Source organism: Protopterus annectens, chromosome 2.part1 (genome assembly GCF_019279795.1).
Source record: "Protopterus annectens isolate FY-2018-M chromosome 2.part1, PAN1.0, whole genome shotgun sequence".
Classification (NCBI taxonomy): Eukaryota; Metazoa; Chordata; order Ceratodontiformes; family Protopteridae; genus Protopterus; species Protopterus annectens.
In genome coordinates this window covers 1,385,285,596-1,385,303,051 of record NC_056729.1, presented here as the reverse complement: position 1 = coordinate 1,385,303,051, position 17,456 = coordinate 1,385,285,596, and the positions used below count along the sequence as shown (strand labels likewise).

The window sequence follows — 17,456 nt, the reverse complement described above, 5'->3', positions numbered from 1 at the left end:
CTTTTGAGAAGGTATTAAACTTTACAAATATATTATATGTATATATAGTGTGTGTGTGTGTATATATAATATGCATATATATATATATATATATAAATATATTTACATATATATATATAATATGCGTGTATGTGTGTGTGTGTATATATATACATATATATATATATATATATATATATATATATATATATATATATATATATATATATATATATATATACACACACACACACACACACACACACATAATTGTATTTTACTTTTTAATTTTGTCACATGACTTGATCACATGATTTATTTATGCTGATATATGTGGAAGGTGTATGTAATGAGATTATTCTGATGAAATCCAGTGTTTTACTGATGTTCTTCGTGTTTCACTGTTGCAGTCATTACATTTGGGTTATCTGCTTGCAGGTAGCCCTCAGTCGGCCTGATTAACAAAGTCTTGGGTCCTGCGCCGGTTGCTGTCTCTTCTTCCGTGACGTCAGGTCGTCAGGGGTATAAAACATGCAGCCGATGTCATTACATCAGTCTTTCTTGCCGTGCGGTGCCCGAAGCAGAAGCAGTTCGCAAGTGCCAGTTGGCCGACTCCTAAAATTTTCGCTTTCGAGTTTCAGAACCGAAGTCTTCAACTAAAAGCTAAGTACCCTGTTGGGAAAATTTTTTCTTGCTCTAAACTGATGTCAGTAAAAGTAAATAATTGCATTTCTTGTGGAAAGCAAATACCTCATAAAGATTTTCATTCGTACTGTATTCCTTGCCTAGCCCCTGACCACGACGTACCTCGCTGTCGGTTTTGTGCCATATTTAAACCACGAACTATCCGTTGTCGGTATATTTGCGCTTCTAAATTTTTTGGTGCTCGGTTCAATTATCCTGATATGTCTTCAGTAAGCCATCCGACTACTGACATTCTGAAGAAACACAAAGATAAAGACAGAGACAGGCCGCCTAGTTCACCGGTACTCAGTGAGGCACATTCGCAGCCCCTGATACCCACTACTTCAGATTCGCAGGCCTCTACTGAGACCCATTCGGAGTCCAGTATGCCGTGAGATGCTTCAACTGTGGAACCTGCGGATGTCTGTGCCTGAGATGGGGCCGGAGCTGCTGTGCAGGCACCAGCTTCTGAAGGTGTATTCAGGCCTACTGACTTGCATATTAAACCGGCGCCATCTTATTCTTCAAGGCCTAAAACTCGAACCTTACCTAGAAAACTGACGCCCAGACTGCATGGTCAGGCCTCTATGCCTAAAGAACAAATGATAAAAATGACTGAAGACCTTATTACTTTAATCAGGGGAAGCCAACTTTCCCCCCTCTAAGAGACCTAGGACTGAGTTTGCTTATGATACTTCTGACCAGGATTCTGAAATTTCTGTTTCCTCTGATGACCAGGATTTACCCTTATCTACCTATGAGGATTCTGATGCTGAGGACTCTATTCCCTGTGCTTCCTCCCCAGAGGATTTCTCTTTTGGTGAAACCTTGCATACTTTCAGGGAGCTTTTTCGTTGGGAAAGTCAGGATTTCTCTGATTCTAAAAAGAGGCTTAGGGATTTCTTACTCCTGCCCCAACACAGGCATTTAGCTATACCTCCTGTACTGGACATTGTTGATGATGCCTTTCGGAATCTAGCATGGCCCCTGACTCTTTACCTCTTGCTTCCAGAAAACCTGATAGATATTACAAGGTTCCTGACTCTCACAAGTTCAAATCCTACTGCGGATCCTGAAACTATTTCACAGAGACCCAAGGGCATTAAAGCTACTACTGCCAAAACTCCTACCCCCTCTGATATAGACTCCACGGCGCTGGATAGATGGGGTAAGAAGGTGTACACTTCTGCAACTTTGGCCATTAGGGCCTTGAATTGCCAGTTTCATATGTTAAAGTATCAGCTGCATATTATTGTATTACTTAAACAGAAAATGATGTTGACTCCTGATTGTGCTGACAGTAAGGATTTACAGGATTTTATGCATTCTGCTGAACAAGTTGGTAATCTTACATTGCAATGTGGTTTTGAGTCACTAGAGGCATCTTGCAGGGCTGCGGTAACTGGGTCTGTACTTAGAAGGCATACTTGGCTTAAGGAGCAGTCCTTGCCAGATCATGTTAAAGTGAAATTACTGGATGCTCCCTTAAATCAGGGCCACCTGTTTGGCAACAAGGCAGAATAAGTTCTTAAAAAGATGGAGGAAAAAGATAAATCTATGCAAAGTGTTAAAGACTTTTTACAAGTACAACCTCCAAGATTTAGTAGGCATTGGCCTTCTAAGAATCGGTCCTTTCCCGCCTCTTCCAAACCTTCTCAGTCCAAACGCAGATCCAGCAGAGTACCCAGGCTTCAGTCCCAGGGGGCCACAGGACTAAGCAGTGGGGGGCCTCCACTTCCAAATTTGGGAATAATAAAACTCCCCCTATGGTAAACTGTCTCAATGACTTCTTTTTATAACTTCCAAGCACTTCTCAACTGACTGCCCCTTTGGGGGGGAAGATTGCACTTCATGCAAAGAACTGGGAACGCATTACACCGGACAAATGGGTTTTAAATATAATATCCCAAGGATACAGATTTCACTTCCACACGTCACCAACTCCAAGCGGTTGGCCGGATCTACCTCCAAAGCAGTGGGCAGAGGCCCAAAAGCAAGTACTCTCTCTCTTAAGCATAGGGGCTATTCATATGGTACCAGAAGAGAAAAAGGGACAAGGTTTCTACTCGCGATTTTTCCTGGTACTCAGAAAAGACAATTCATGGCATCCTATCCTGGACCTGCCTACTCTAAACACCTTTCTGGAAATTCCAAAATTCAAGATGCTGACTCTTCACCAATTACTTCCTATGCTAGGCAAAGACGTCTGGTTGGCAACACTAGATTTAAAAGAAGCATACCTGCACATCCCAATCGGGGAATTTTGCAGAAGATGCCTACGCTTCAAAGCAGGCTACACGCAGTATCAGTTCTCTGCACTGCCTTATCTACTGCGCCCAGGGTATTCACAAAGTGCTTAGATCCAGTCATTGCATTTTGCAGGCAAAGAAATATTCAAATATACCAATACCTGGACGATTGTCTAATTCAGGCAGAAAACCAGGACATACTTTTGAATCATCTGGCTTTTGTACAGAGGGTGCTAACTTGTCTGGGGTACACCATAAACAAAAAGAAATCACACCTGGTACCCTGTCAACAAATTATATTCCTGGGAGCAAGCTTGAATACAACTTCCCAGATGGCTTTCCTCACGCCAGAGAAACAAATTCACATGACAACCTACTTCAAACAAGTGGTCACAAAAACCCTGCTATCTGCAATGCAAATACTACAAACCTTGGGGTTCATGGCCTCCTGCATTCTTCTAATTCCCTATGCAAAACTACATATGAGGAAACTACAATGGTATCTAAAAAGCCTATGGTGTCAACATTCTCAGGATCTAGAAGCAATGATTCCTATCATTCCTTGTCTACGCCTAGAGTTCCTTTGGTAGGCAGAGGCCTGCCACCAAAACAAGGGACTATCATTTACACTACCCCCCTGCCGCCCAAACCCTAACAGACGCATCAGACTATGCATGGGGGACGCACCTGGCAGGGAAGTGCATTCAGGGCAAATGGAACCCAATTCAAATGCACCTTCACATCAATCATAAAGAAATGTTAGCTGTACAGAATGCTCTGACAGCCTTCAAGGACCACATTCCTCCAGGGCAATTAATGGTAAAGACAGACAACACCATTGTTATGTGGTACATAAACAAGCAGGGGGGTACACATTCTTACCCCATTCTGCAGACTAGCCATGGCTATGTGGAACACAGCCTTGAGCTACCAAGTACATCTACAAGCTTAATTCCTGCCAGGAACACTGGCAGATGGACTAAGCAAAACCCTCATGGACCAACACAAGTGGAAACTGGAACCAAGGATTTTCAACATGTTGACAAGCAAATGGGGGAGCCCAGATATAGACCTGTTTGCCGCCCCCCAGAACTATCAATTAGAAACATTTTGTGCAAGGACTCCCTACAGACAAGCTTGGAAAGTGGATGCTCTGTCCTTCAGCTGGAAAAACCTATCAGTTTATGCCTTTCCTCCTCTGCCTCTGCTCTCCAAAGAACTACTAAAGATCAAACAAGACAAACCAAGGATGATTTTGATTGCACCAGCCTGGCCACGCCAACACTGGTACCCCCCTCCTGCGCAGTGTGTCACTGTTGGCCCCATGGCACCTGCCTCAGACTCCTACCCTGCTGTCTCAGCAGGAGAACCAGATTTTGCACCATCAGCTTCAAACACTGAACCTAGCAGCCTGGCTAATTACCTAAGCTCTCCTTTACCATCCCTCAATAAACCAGTGATGGATGTCATTTTAGTGGCAAGGAGGATTAGTACTAGAAAATCTTATGCTGAAAAATGGAAAAGATTCTGTGCCTGGAACCAATCTCAAGGGATGAGCACAACAGTGCCCAATTTACCTCAGATTTTACAATACTTAACCAAGATGCTTCACAAGGGCCTGTCTTTTTCCTCAATAAAAATTCATGTCTCAGCCATTTCAGCTCATTACAACACATAACCTCCCCTCTTCTCTCTTCTACTGCTCAAGAAGTTCCTCAGAGGGGCCAAAATAATTTAAGACCACCCAGGAAAGCTCCAACTCCAGCCTGGGACCTTAACTTTGTATTGGAGAAACTCACCCTTCCTCCTTTCGAGCCAGCTGCTACTGCAGATTTAAAATTCCTTTCTTGGAAAACAGCTTCCCTTTTAGCCATCACTTCAGCAAGAAGGGTATCTGAATTACAGGCCCTTATGGCAGTGGAGCCTTTCATCATCTTTCATGCGGGCAGGGTGTCCCTCCGTACCAATCCCTCTTTCATGCCAAAGGTGGTATCCAGTGTGGCCTTTAATCAGTCCATTCATTTGCCTACCTTTTTTCCCAATCCACAGAAAAAAGGGGAATGGATACTGCACTCCTTAGATGTGCACAGACAACTTAGATTCTACTTGGACAGGTCTAAACCTCAAAGGAAATCTGAACAAGTGCTGGTGGCATTTGCTGCAGGGACAGAGGGGAAAGCTAATTCAAAGCGAACTATCTCCAAATGGATAAGCCATTGCATTCACTTCTGCTATAAGCACCATGGAAAACCTATCCCACAGGGGAACAGATCCCACTCAACCAGGGCTGCATCTACCTCTACAGCCTTTCTCAGTGGGGTACCTACCAGGGACATCCTAGAAGTTGCTACCTGGAGTTCTGTACATACTTTCACCAAGCATTACCATTTGCCAATTTTCTCTAAATCCAGAGCTGGCTTTGCCACTGCAGTTTTACAGGGCCTTATAGCTGGTCCTAATGCTATCTAAATTCCTCCTCCCATCCTTAGCTTTGGAAATATACCCAAATGTAATGACTGCAACAGTGAAACACGAAGAACATAGTACAGTTATGTACACTTACCTTAAATGTAGATGTTCGAGTGTATTCACTGTTGCAGTCCTGGTTTACCCTCCTTCCAGCCCTTGTGTGGCTATACCTCTTCTCTCCTTTTCAATGCTTAAAAGCTTTTTGGTGTATTTACATTTTTGTTTGAGGTATAACCTTGTATATTTATAGATTTAATTGTTCCCCATTAGCGGGGCACCTGACATCTGGGGCAAGAAAAACTGATGTAATGACATCGGCTGCATGTTTTATACCCCTGACGGCCTGACGTCACGGAAGAAGAGACAGCAACCGATGCAGGACCCAAGACTTTGTTGATCAGGCCGACTGAGGGCTACCTGCAAGCAGATAACCCAAATGTAATGACTGCAACAGTGAATACACTCGAACATCTACATTTATGGTAAGTGTACACCACTGTACTTTTTGCATGATCAAAAGCGCTCAGTAAATCGTTAGATAAGTAATTCACTGGACATATATTTTGGCTCCTCATGTTTGTGGAATTTAATTGTTTACATCAATGCTGGTTCGTGTGGTTTGCCTTTTTCATATTTTATCGGCTATATTAATAGCTAACATAATTTTTATATAGGCTAATAAGTCGTGTATTATTGCTGGTATTTCTAAGAATGTGTAAATCTTAATGTTTTAGGAAGCATATTAAAAAGTTCAATTATTAAAAAAAGTTTGCCATTTGGAGGTCAGGTGGCACAGAAACAAGCATGACATTTTTGCTGTTTTTAGAAATGTTTTGAGTGCAAAATGACTGCTTTGAAGAATAGTTTTACTTTTCACTAGTGCAAGTAATCATAAACTGAGAAACAGTTATGCTTATTGTTTATTAAAAAGTGCCCCCTTACTGGCATTTTGTCTTTCCTTTTCAGGTGGAAAACATGATCTTTCCTAAACTAATTTCTATGAGTTCACCTCATTTTGATTTCATGAGCTGTAATTTTTCAGAGAAGAATATGTATGCCAAAGACAAAAGAGATGGGCAGTCAAAGGAGGGGAGTGGACGTGTGGCCATTCACAAAGCAACAGGCATCATTCACAGGTATGTACCCTTGTCTGTCTAGTGTATATTAAGCTTGGACATATTTTTTAGTAAGCATTCTGACTTTTGTCACTTTCCTCTACTTCACTGGCAGCATTCATCTTTGGAATGAAATTGTCAAGATTAGGGCTGCAGCAAGTAGTGTCTTGAAACATAAAACTTGCTTTTTTTACCATTTTGAATTATGAAGATGCAAAATTAGAAAACTTTTGGATTTTTTTAACGGTTCATAAATGCTGTAATGAGAGATCCAAGTTACCAGCAGTTTCCTGTGACAAAAACAGAAACTTCAGTGCAAGCCCGCATCATTTAAGTGGAATTTTATTAGTATTTTTAGAAGTTTTTACTGGCTACCTAATAAGTAGAGCCTGATTTGAAAGTTGGTCAGCGGTTAGGCAAAGCGATGCAAAAGGCACTTCAAAGTCTTTATGGTGTTTGATAGTAACACTGATGTTTATTTTCCATATATTTTAAAATGTGTACAGTCTGTACCATATATTATTCTTAAAGTAATCAATTGTGTTAATGTTCTGTGTGTTCATTTTTTCTACCCAACAAACAATACATTAATATCATTCTTTCCTCAGTAGAACTGTTATGCTATCAGCTAGTTAGCTGAATTGTTTAGAATGTTGTGCTAATAAAAGCAAGAGTGTTGGTTTCATTTCCCACAAGGTCCTTATTTGGTCTAGCAGTGTAATACAGTGGTTTGCCAGTAGCCAGGGATTGTCCCAGTAGTCACGGAATGAAAGGCAGAGAACTGATGCTGAATGGGACACCACCCCATCATTAGATATGTATACATTTGCCTTTGGGCACATACACACTGGCACACACATATGCCATTCCTGTTGTTCTGTATGCAGTTGGGAAAAGTGCCATTTCACCTGCCGCATACCTTTGGAATATTGCAAAAACTGGTGAAAATCCATGATTTTGCACTTAAAGCAAACCATGTAGTAGCTGAACTAGAGAGCCATGCTCTGTAAAACAATAATGCTTATCCCTCAGTTGTATTATGCGCAAGGCTATTCAAGTCCTTAAACTGGACTAGTGCTAATGAATCACTCATGAAAAGAGGCATTTGTGCCTTATTGGCTTTACCTAGTTAATTGAACAGTAAATAAATGAAAAAAAATACAGGGTTACCAGCTTCCACTTGTACATGGTTTGCTAGATTCTTGTTCTGAGATTTTTTTCCCTCATTTAGGAGGCTTTTCATTTTTTACACACTTGGAAACCCTTCTGAATTTGGGTTTAGTGAAGTTGTGGTAAGGTAATTCTGTTTAACTACTTGATTAATATTTAATGTCACATTGTTGCTGTCTTGGCCAGTAGGTTTATGGCCAGTGTGTGTTACAAGTCTGTTTAATTTTTTGTTTTGTTACCGAAGAAAAACAAAGACATCCAACCAGTTCTAGATCTCAGCAGCCTAAACACCTGCATCAAAAAGTCCCCTTTCAGAATGGTTACTTTGCAACTGATTCCCCTGTCTAAAGATGAACAGTGGGATATGCATGCCAGATCTCCAGGATGCCTACCTCCACATCAAGATAACCAAGACATTAAAGAGATTCCTACACTTCTGGCAGGTAGCTGAAGATTACCAGTTCGGACTTATGCCCTTTGGTCTCACCACAGCACCCCTCCCCTGGGTGTTCACCAAGCATTGGGGTTGACATAATGGTTAAGGTGTTTACCTCACAGACACAAGGTAAGAGACTGGGATTCTCACCTTCGAGTAGAAATTGGCTAGTCTTAAAATGGTCTGCAAAGACAGCTATCCTAATACTTAACCTGTGAAGTGCATGCTGGTACTTGCACACCATCTGCATCTCAAGGGAATTGGGGTTTTTCCATACTTGGATGACTGGCACCTTACAGCTACAACAAGGAAGTCTCTTTTAGAAACCAGAGATTGTTTGGGTATCTTTGTAAACCACTCAAAATTTAACTCGACTCCAGAACACATTGAATGCCGTCTGGATGCCATGTCATATATATTTGGCCTGCTGTTGGATCTCATGCAGATCCTCAAGATAAATAGTCTTCCTCTTCTCAACCACTAGTTTCCCACAGCTCACCTGGTATGTGAGGTCTTAGGCATTTTGACATCAGCCATATCACTGGTACCTCGTACTTTGTCACATAGGTTTTTAGGTGCATACTAGGTTAACAGCCACAAAGGTCTTTATAAGCCTCGCTTTGCAACCAGAAAGTGTCCCAATAATTTTCTCATCTTAGACATTTGTATAAGGGTGTATGCCAATTGGGACATGATTTATTGACAGCCTCTGTCCATAATAGACATAGGCACCAAACCAGGGGTGAATTTCACATTTCTCATCCACTGGTCCAGGTTGCGCTTGAATAGAGTTAGGGAGGGACTCTGTTTCACATGGATGAGGAGACTACTCCAGAGGATTGTACTTCTCTGAGATACATATCTGTCTATGCAGCACATCCTTTCTATGTCAAAAGCAAAATTCAGATCCTTGGATGTAGTAGTTCTGATGCTGTTCATTTTGCGCATATGCAAACAATTCACTGAAATCCCTGACCACAAGGAGATTTCTTAGGGGTGTTTTGTTAATGACGTCATTTCCTGGTGTTGCCAAGTTCCCAAAAGGTGCTATTATACATTTCTTAGCACTGAGTTTTAAGTAGTTTGTCTGTTTTAGACCCTCTTGAAAGTTGTTAGTGTCTTGAGGGAGATTCTATGACTTCTCCTAACTTGTAGTCATCTGCAAGCATAGTCAGCCAGAGGTCTTTGACATTGTGGAGCAACAAGGAGCCCTTATGCACTTCACTGGTGACTCTCTGTGGAGTGGTTTTTACCGTTCCTAATGTCCTGGGTCATATCTGTGAGCCAGCTACTATCCAGCATATTATGTAGGGGTTACATTTTACAATGCCTGAATGAAGTATTGTGTCAAATACCTTAGCAAGGTTGAGGTAGGCATTGCACACCATCAACCCTCATCCATTGCCTTGATGATCTTCTGAGAGAAATCCACCAGATTTAGTAGGCATGACCTTCCCTTGATGAAACCAAGCTAGGTTGGGTCCAGTGTTTGAAGATTTGTGTGTTTCTTGTGATCATTTATATGATGATTTGTTCATGGCTTTGCATGCGAGACTAGTCAGACTAATGGGTCTATAGTTTCTGGGGTTTGTTGATGGTCCACCCTTATGCAGAGGATGACTGTTACATTCCTCCATTCTCATGGCACAAAGTCTGTTATGACTCGAGTGGCCCTAATAATATTTTAGGCTATTCAAGAGGTGTCCTGGGATATTATCAGGCCCCATTGAGGCTGTGGTCTTGTCCTTCGAGAGCGCAGCCAGAACCTGCTCCCTATTTGTTCTGTTGGGGTTATGTTTAAAGGTATTTTATGGGGGGGGGGGTGGCTGGAACTGAATGGGGGATAAAGTTGGAACTGAATTTGTCAGCCAGCAGGTTCGCTATATTGCTTGGCTGAGTGAATGTGGTGCCATTAACCACCAGTTTGGCCCACTGTTTTGTGTTGCTTTTGAGGACTCTGAGGTCTGTGACATAACAGAAGAAGGCCTTATGGTTGTCTTTTGCCTGTGAGGCTATCTTGACCTTGAAGTCAGCTATCTTAGGTCTTGATAAGCCCTCTTTAATTGTCTTTAGTTTGATGAGTGAGTTCTTATCTTTTTGGGACTTAGCCACAACTTTTTTTCCTTTTGTTGTATAACCTGTTTAATTTAAGATTCCACTAGGGTGATTTGTTTTTAAAGTTAATTTTAGGCTTATTTCTGGTAGATACAGCAGCACTGATATGACTGTACAGAGTTTCTGTGAACAATTCTGCATGGATTTCTGTGTCGTCTGGGTTTGGAGGGGGCTTGAATTTTGACAGAGTATCATTTAATAAAAGGTGGCTTGCTTTGGCATAGTTTCCAAATGTTTTTGACTTTTATTTCAAAGGAGACAGCTTTGTAATCGGACCTTACCAGGGAGTACATGTCATTGTTGGGGGGTGCATTATTCTCCCATATTTATGAGTACCAGGTCCAATATATTAGAGCCTCTAGTGTGCGTATCCATTACCTGATCAAAGGTGTTTGTATTTACAAAGTCGAGAGATCTTTGTGCCTATAAAATTGAGGCCATATAGGATTTCCAGTCTATAGAAGGGTAGTTAAATTCCCTTAAAAGTAAGGTATTTGGTTGAATGTTGAATGACTCCATTAGGTCTAGGTATGAGCTATAGGTTTGTGGGACATAGAGGGTGGCCTATAGTTTGAAAAGACATGGTATGCTACTTTTTCAATAGTAATCTATATGTGGAGAAACGCCAGTGTGTCATCTTGTTTAACCAGCCCAGAGGTATGTTTATTGTTGATGTAGATCAATACTACTACATATTTAGTCTCTGCCTGTGTAGTTGATGGTTTAAATGTGTGGAAGGCACTGAATCTTTGCACTGCCGAAGTGCTTTGTGTGGCTTTAAACCATGTCTCAGGAACTGCACAGATGTCTACATTCTCCAGGCTGAGGATAGCTTGAAGGGAGTGGAACTTCTTGTTTAAGCTCCTAGCATTGAGCAGTAACACCTTAAGGTTTCCGTGGGTTACCTTTTTTTACTTTGGAAGGTTTGTCAATTTGGCATTGTCTAAAAAAAGGCTTTGTGGGGGAGGAGACCATGAGAGGATGCAGACCATATTTTTTTAACACCTTTATTAAATTATCTCTTAAGACATAGGCAAACACACAGTTATATGAAAGAAAAGAAATCATTTTAACGTGTTCCCATTCACAAATATTATACATTGAATATATTCTGCTGTATTGCTGTCATCAATTCAACATTACATAAATTGCTCAATTCATGTCTAACCTTATACCTCACTCCTCCTCCAAAACATTATTCTGCATGTATTATTCCTAAAATGTCTATTTTTTTCTATGTAATTTGCTCCTACCCTTTTCTAAAGATCCCACTTCTATGGGTTTTTTTGTTTTTTTTTTGCGCACTGTGTTACAAAATTCAGTACTTCAAATACAGTTGGTTTATACTCTGATTTCCATTTTCTAGTAATTGCTTTTTTGGCAGCCACCATATTTAAACTTAAGAAGGCCTTACTGTGTCTAGGCAGTTCATTTCCTGTAACCCAGCTAAAAAAATATCCTTAGTTACACCCATTTGCTCAACCAATACTTCTGCCAGTACTGTGTAGGAAATTTGTAAAGTCTGCCAACTTATTTGACTCCCATAACATATGTTCCCATTTACCTCTTTTCTTCCCCATCACACCACCTCAACATTTGGCATCTACCTGAGGAAAATGTTCTTTGGTCTCTGCTTTGGCTATAAAAAACACCTATACAAACATTTCAAAAGAAAAATCCTAAGTCTTCTAGATTCTGTTGCATTTTTGGAGCCATACATATGTCATCCCATTGTTTCCTTGTGAATTGTTTATCCATTTTCTCTTCCCAGTCTTTGCTCCTCTGGCTGTTTCTTATAGTTATGCAATATTTTACATGCCCTACTAATTATTCCTTTTTTAACAGATGCTTCTATTCTTGATTCTACTAAAAACTCTACCAGAACAGATATTTTACTTAGGTTTCCTCTGTCTCTTTCTTTGCCTATATTCTGATATCAGTTCCTGAGTGGGAAGGCAGTCTTTAGCCTGCATTCCAAATGTCTTCTTGGCCTTTTTCCATTCTATGACTTTTCCCTCTTTAGTTATTTGCTCCCAATACCTTGGTTCATATGCCAGTTTTCTCCAGTAAATTCCAGCCCCCTCTTGCTTTATTCTCTGTACCCCGCAGATGAAATTGCCAGTATATTGACCAAAACAATCTTAGAAAAGCAATTCACTGGGTCCACACCGTAAGCTCCATAACTCCACAGGAATAACTGGACAGAGATTCTTATGAATTTACTTTATTCCAAATACAAAGAAAGTTAATTGCTTTCGTCTCCCTCACCAAAACAGAGACTTCTTCAGAACTTAGTTATTATTCCCATAAGCACCTCTTGTATAATAGGTGTAATTTACATTCTAGTTAATTAGACAATTTACAAATTAAAATTTCTGTAGTTAAAGTGATCCACACCGCTCCATATACTGACAAATTAAAACTTGTATGTTAAAAGTATAAAATGTTGAAGCTTTGAGAAAAATACTATATTACATCCAGAGCTCCCTTTTTTAACACTGGAGCCAAATGAATGTTCTCATTAATACCCGGTGGTGTGTTAGAGTTTAATTTTATTATCCAAAAAAGTTCTCTTCGACTCCAGCCGGAGCTCCCACCACCCACCTCGGGCATTTAATGGAACTTGTTCTGAGATCCCAAATTTAAATCTAGTGAAGTCCTGACACTGTAAGGAGTGTTTATACAGTGAATTATTCACATTACCCCTTGATATTGCATACAGATGTTTGTAGATCCTTGTTCTAAGTTTTCTTTCTGTCTTACCTGTATAGTAATTACCACAAGTTTGGCAGATTGAAATGTAAACTATACCCCTGGTGCTGCAATTTCCTTTGTACAAATTAACCTTGTATCCATTTTCCTTTAATAATTTAATAATAATAATAATTTAATAATTTTAACAGTTCAGAGTAATGGCGAGTGTGGAAGAGATGTGAAGAAGAGAGTACAGGCAGGATGGAGTGGGTGGAGAAGAGTGTCAGGAGTGATTTGTGACAGCCGAGTACCAGTAAGAGTGAAAGGGAAGGTCTACAAGAGGGTAGTGAGACCAGCTATGTTATACGGGTTGGAGACAGTGGCATTGACAAAAGGGCAGGAGTCAGAGCTTGACGTGGCAGAGTTGAAGATGTTAAGATTTGCACTGGGTGTGACGAGGATGGACAGGATTAGGAATAAGTATATTAGAGGGTCAGCCCAGGTTGGAAGGTTTGGAGACAAAGCCAGTGAGGCAAGATTACGTTGGTTTGGACATGTGCTGAGGAGGGATGCAGAGTATATTGAGAAAAAGACTAAGGATGAAGCTGCCAGGTAAGAGGAAAAGAAGAAGGCCTAAGATAAGGTTTATGGATGTGGTAAGAGAGGACATGCAGGCGGTTGGTGTGACAGAGCAAGATGCAGAGGACAGGAAGAAATGGAAACATTTGATCTGCTGTGGCGACCCCTAACGGGAGCAGCCGAAAGAAGAAGATCATCCATTTTTCTTTAATACTATATTATTAGATTCAAGTATGTAGAGGCATTGCCTGCAAGTCCTGCACTTGGGAGAACCTTTATCAAGTAAAGAAATTATTTTGACATGGTATTCAAATATTGATTTTAAATTCCTTCCCATCTTGTAAACAAAGTTTGGCTCATTCCCTAGTGTTTTTAGGACATCAGAATTGCCTTTAAAAATTGTCCCAATTTCTAGCTATAATTTCTCTCACCTTTTCCCCTACACCAAATGGTATTACCATACTGTCACTGTGTTGAGCATTGTTCTTTGTCTTGTTTATAGTCCCACCAAGATTAGTTTCACCTAATAAGGGCTTCTGTTTTGGTGAGAGAGACAAAAGCGCTTAACTTTCTTTGTGTTTGGAATTAAGTGTGTTCATAAGAATTTTGGTCCTGTTATTCCTGTGGAGGTATGAAGCTTATGGTGTGGACCCAGCAAATTGCTTTTCTAAGTTGGTTTTATACTCTGTACCCCTAATTGCAGTCATCCTGATCGGCAAAACCTCCGTTCACATTCTCGTGTTGGCCTAATTCTTAAAATACTTACTGTTACTTTGAATAAAATATTTTGTATGTGTGTTATTCTCCTTAAGGATCTGCATCCAAAATCCCTCACTGTCCTTATTTCTTGAATTTCTGCCTCCTTCATTGTCATTCTTTTGCACTTTGAATTGTAGTTTTCTCCTTGTGTTATGTATGAGCCTTAACTGACTGTGTAACTCTAAAATATCCTTTCAAATCAGGTAATCCTAAACTACCTTGTTCTATTGGAAGGATCAACTTATCCCGCTTAACCCTTGCCTTCTTCCCCTCTCAGATAAATTTCTTCCACTCTTTTTTAATTATTAATGTTAAGTTGTCAATCTCGCCTTCATTCTTGCTGGATGGGTTCGGAGCCAATCCTCGGCTCCGACTCGGCCACTTACTAAAGCTCGAGAGCTAATTTTACCGGCTCGAGGCAACCCTATATCCCATGATGCAAGGCGATGACTACCCAGATCTGGTTTGCCGCTTTCGCTTGCGAGGTGCTTTTTTTACCGGCTCCTGGTAAGTTCTTCAAATTCAGACTTTTAGTCTCACCCCTTTAGTTTTAGTCGCTTTTGTTGTTGTGTAAACTCTTAACGATTAATTTAACCCTATTCCCGTTAGTGTTCCCTATTTTTCTAGTTATTTATCCCTTCCCCTAAGTTAGGCCTTAAGCCTCCCCCTTTCCTAATTTTTTCTGTCAGGGATTCTGTGTGGTGTTTGAGTGTGTTTGTATCCCTGTTTAATTTTTTTTATTATTGGATTGGGTGTTTATTGTGTGTGTGTCTGTGTTTTTTGTTACTTAGTGTTTCCTTGACACAGCTATGTCGAAGGACACAAAGGACTCAGGCTTCAAGAAGTGTGACTCATGCTGTCAGAAGATGTCTCAGACAGACGGTCACACTTCTTGTGTTTACTGCCTGGGACCTCTGCACCTGCAGGACTCTTGTGCTATCTGTCATGCCTTCAGCCCAAGAGTCCTGCAGGTGCGCAGAAATAAATTAATACTGAGGGGCTTATTAAAGCCTGAGAGCTCCCCGACTAAGTCAGCTCCGGGGAAGCCCTCGAAACCAGTTAAGCCTTCGGCTTCAAGTCCTAAGCCATCAGCTACTGGTTCTCCTTCAGTGTCGAGATCGGCTCCGGTCGGAGCCGATCCTTCTATATTACAAGTTACAGTATCGGCTCCATCCGGCGCCAATGCTGCTAAATCTGGGCACTCAGTGTCGGCTCCGGCTGGAGCCGACGTATCCTCGGCTCCTTCGGCTCCACCTATCTCAAAAAAGAGATCATGATCCCCTTCGTTGGAGTCGATACGTTCGGCTCTGAGATCACCCCTGCTCTCGGAGCGGAGCCATCGGAGCCGTTCTTCTCGGTCGTCCAGGCTGTCCAATCACGACCTTGAGAGAGTGGTGAGTAGACTATTAAAGTCTCAGGCATTGGCCCAAATGCTCCATAGCCCGTCTCAACAGATGGTAACTATCACACATCCACCTAACATTCCTCCTTTGACTCTCTTACAGAGCTCGGAGCCGGAGCTCCTTGGAGCCGTGACTGTTGTGACTTCGGAGCCGATACCACCCCTCCCTTCGGCTCCATCGTCCTCTGCTCCGATTTCCTTCTTGAGGCCTTCATTGGAGGGATCCGGGCATCTGGTCTCTCTCATCGACTCCGAGGGGGCGAGTGGCATCGGACCCTTGTCCGACCCCGTTCTCCCTCTCGGAGCTTCGGCGCTGGTGAGCTCAGCCCCGACATCGGCCTCGGAGCCATCCCTGTTGGTGTGGCCTGGAGTTCCTATCTCTTCGGAGCGGGAGCCTTCTGGCCTCTCTAACGGGGGAGCCTTCGAGGTGATGAGGAGTGTACTAGCCCCAGGGCGTAGTCAACGGTCAGTTCCATCAGCTCCTCCCACTACAGTGCCTGCTGACGTCTCTTCCCACTCTCTTGCTCCCAGACCCAGAGATCCAATTCCCCATTGGGAATATCTTCCTCTTCCAAGGCTTCTCCTGATCCGTCAGGTGAACCTCCGCGTAAGAGGAAACATCTAGACTCCCCCGAGTCTATTACATCCGATACTGACTTGGATGAGTCGGAGGGATCCCCAAGGTCCCCCTCTGAGGATGTCTCTTTCTCAGACATCCTTGAACTCCTTAAGCAGAGGGGGAACTGACCTTCCCTTAATCCTTCCGAGGACGAGTCAGTATACCTGGAGGCATTTGGGTCTCGACCCTCCACCTCCTGGGTGTCTCCGCCTTTCGACCCTCTTATGGACGTGGTGGCTCGGAAGGCGTGGATGGCCCCGGATTCGGTGGAACCCATTCCTCAGAGGCCTTCTAAATTCATTACGGCCCCACCTGATAGGCAATATTTGACAAAAGGTGTCCCGGTTGATGCCATGGTGGTGGCTGCAGCCACCAAGAAGGAACTAGCTGATCCTTCAGTACCTGTCCATCCTCCTAACAAGGATTCTAGGACCATGGCAAGCGGATTTTTTCTTCAGCGACCTTTGCCATGCGATCGCTGAACTATTTGTGTCACTTCACCCGCCTTCAAAGAGATGTTCTTAAAGAGTTGGAAGAAGTTTTATAGGATCCGTCAGCTGCTGGGTCCCAGGATAAAATTAACTCACAGCTAGGAATCCTAAACTCCATTGTTAACTCTTCCATGCGGCTCATTTCATATGCAGCCGATGGAGCGAGTAGGGCCGCAGGCACAGGAGTGGCTTTAAGGCGTCAATCCTGGATGCAGCTTTGTAATTTTGCAGATCCCTTCAAGGCGTCCTTCACAAACTCTCCCTTTGATGGCTCGACTTTGTTCGGACCTCAAGTGAAAGACACCTTGACTAGATGCGAACATGATGGCAAGACTCTTTCTGCCGTAGGAGTCTGTTTCTCCACCCCTTCAAGACCTTACCCAAAAGGTCAGAAGGGAGGGGGAAAATGTGGTTCTGCAAATCTCAAGGAGTCACGCCTGACGCACGAGGTCAGTTTACCCCCAGAGGCAGAGGGGGTAACAACAACAGACGCCGCCCTAGGGGCAGAGGGAGTCCGCAGAAGCAGGGTAGCAGGGAGCCTCTCTCTGACAAACCCTTCCAGCATCCCTGAGATGTTGCCCGATTGTCCACCTTCGGAGGCAGTCGGGGGAAGATTATCGCTGTACCCAAAAGCCTGGCTTTCCCTTTCTCAAGACAAATGGGTACAGTCGATCATATCCAAGGGTTACAAAATT

At 42.4% G+C, this 17,456-nt stretch overlaps 1 protein-coding gene across 2 annotated transcripts in view; it reads left to right on the top strand.

Annotated features, from left to right (window-relative positions):
* The window catches only part of AGBL5 (AGBL carboxypeptidase 5), a 2,459,386-nt gene that overhangs the window by 1,242,361 nt on the left and 1,199,569 nt on the right, over positions 1 to 17,456 (top strand). For both annotated transcript variants that reach the window (XM_044062862.1, XM_044062863.1), the window contains exon 8: positions 6,348 to 6,517. In XM_044062862.1, coding sequence (XP_043918797.1) covers positions 6,348 to 6,517 — 170 coding nt within the window. The remainder of the gene's footprint in view (positions 1 to 6,347; positions 6,518 to 17,456) is intronic.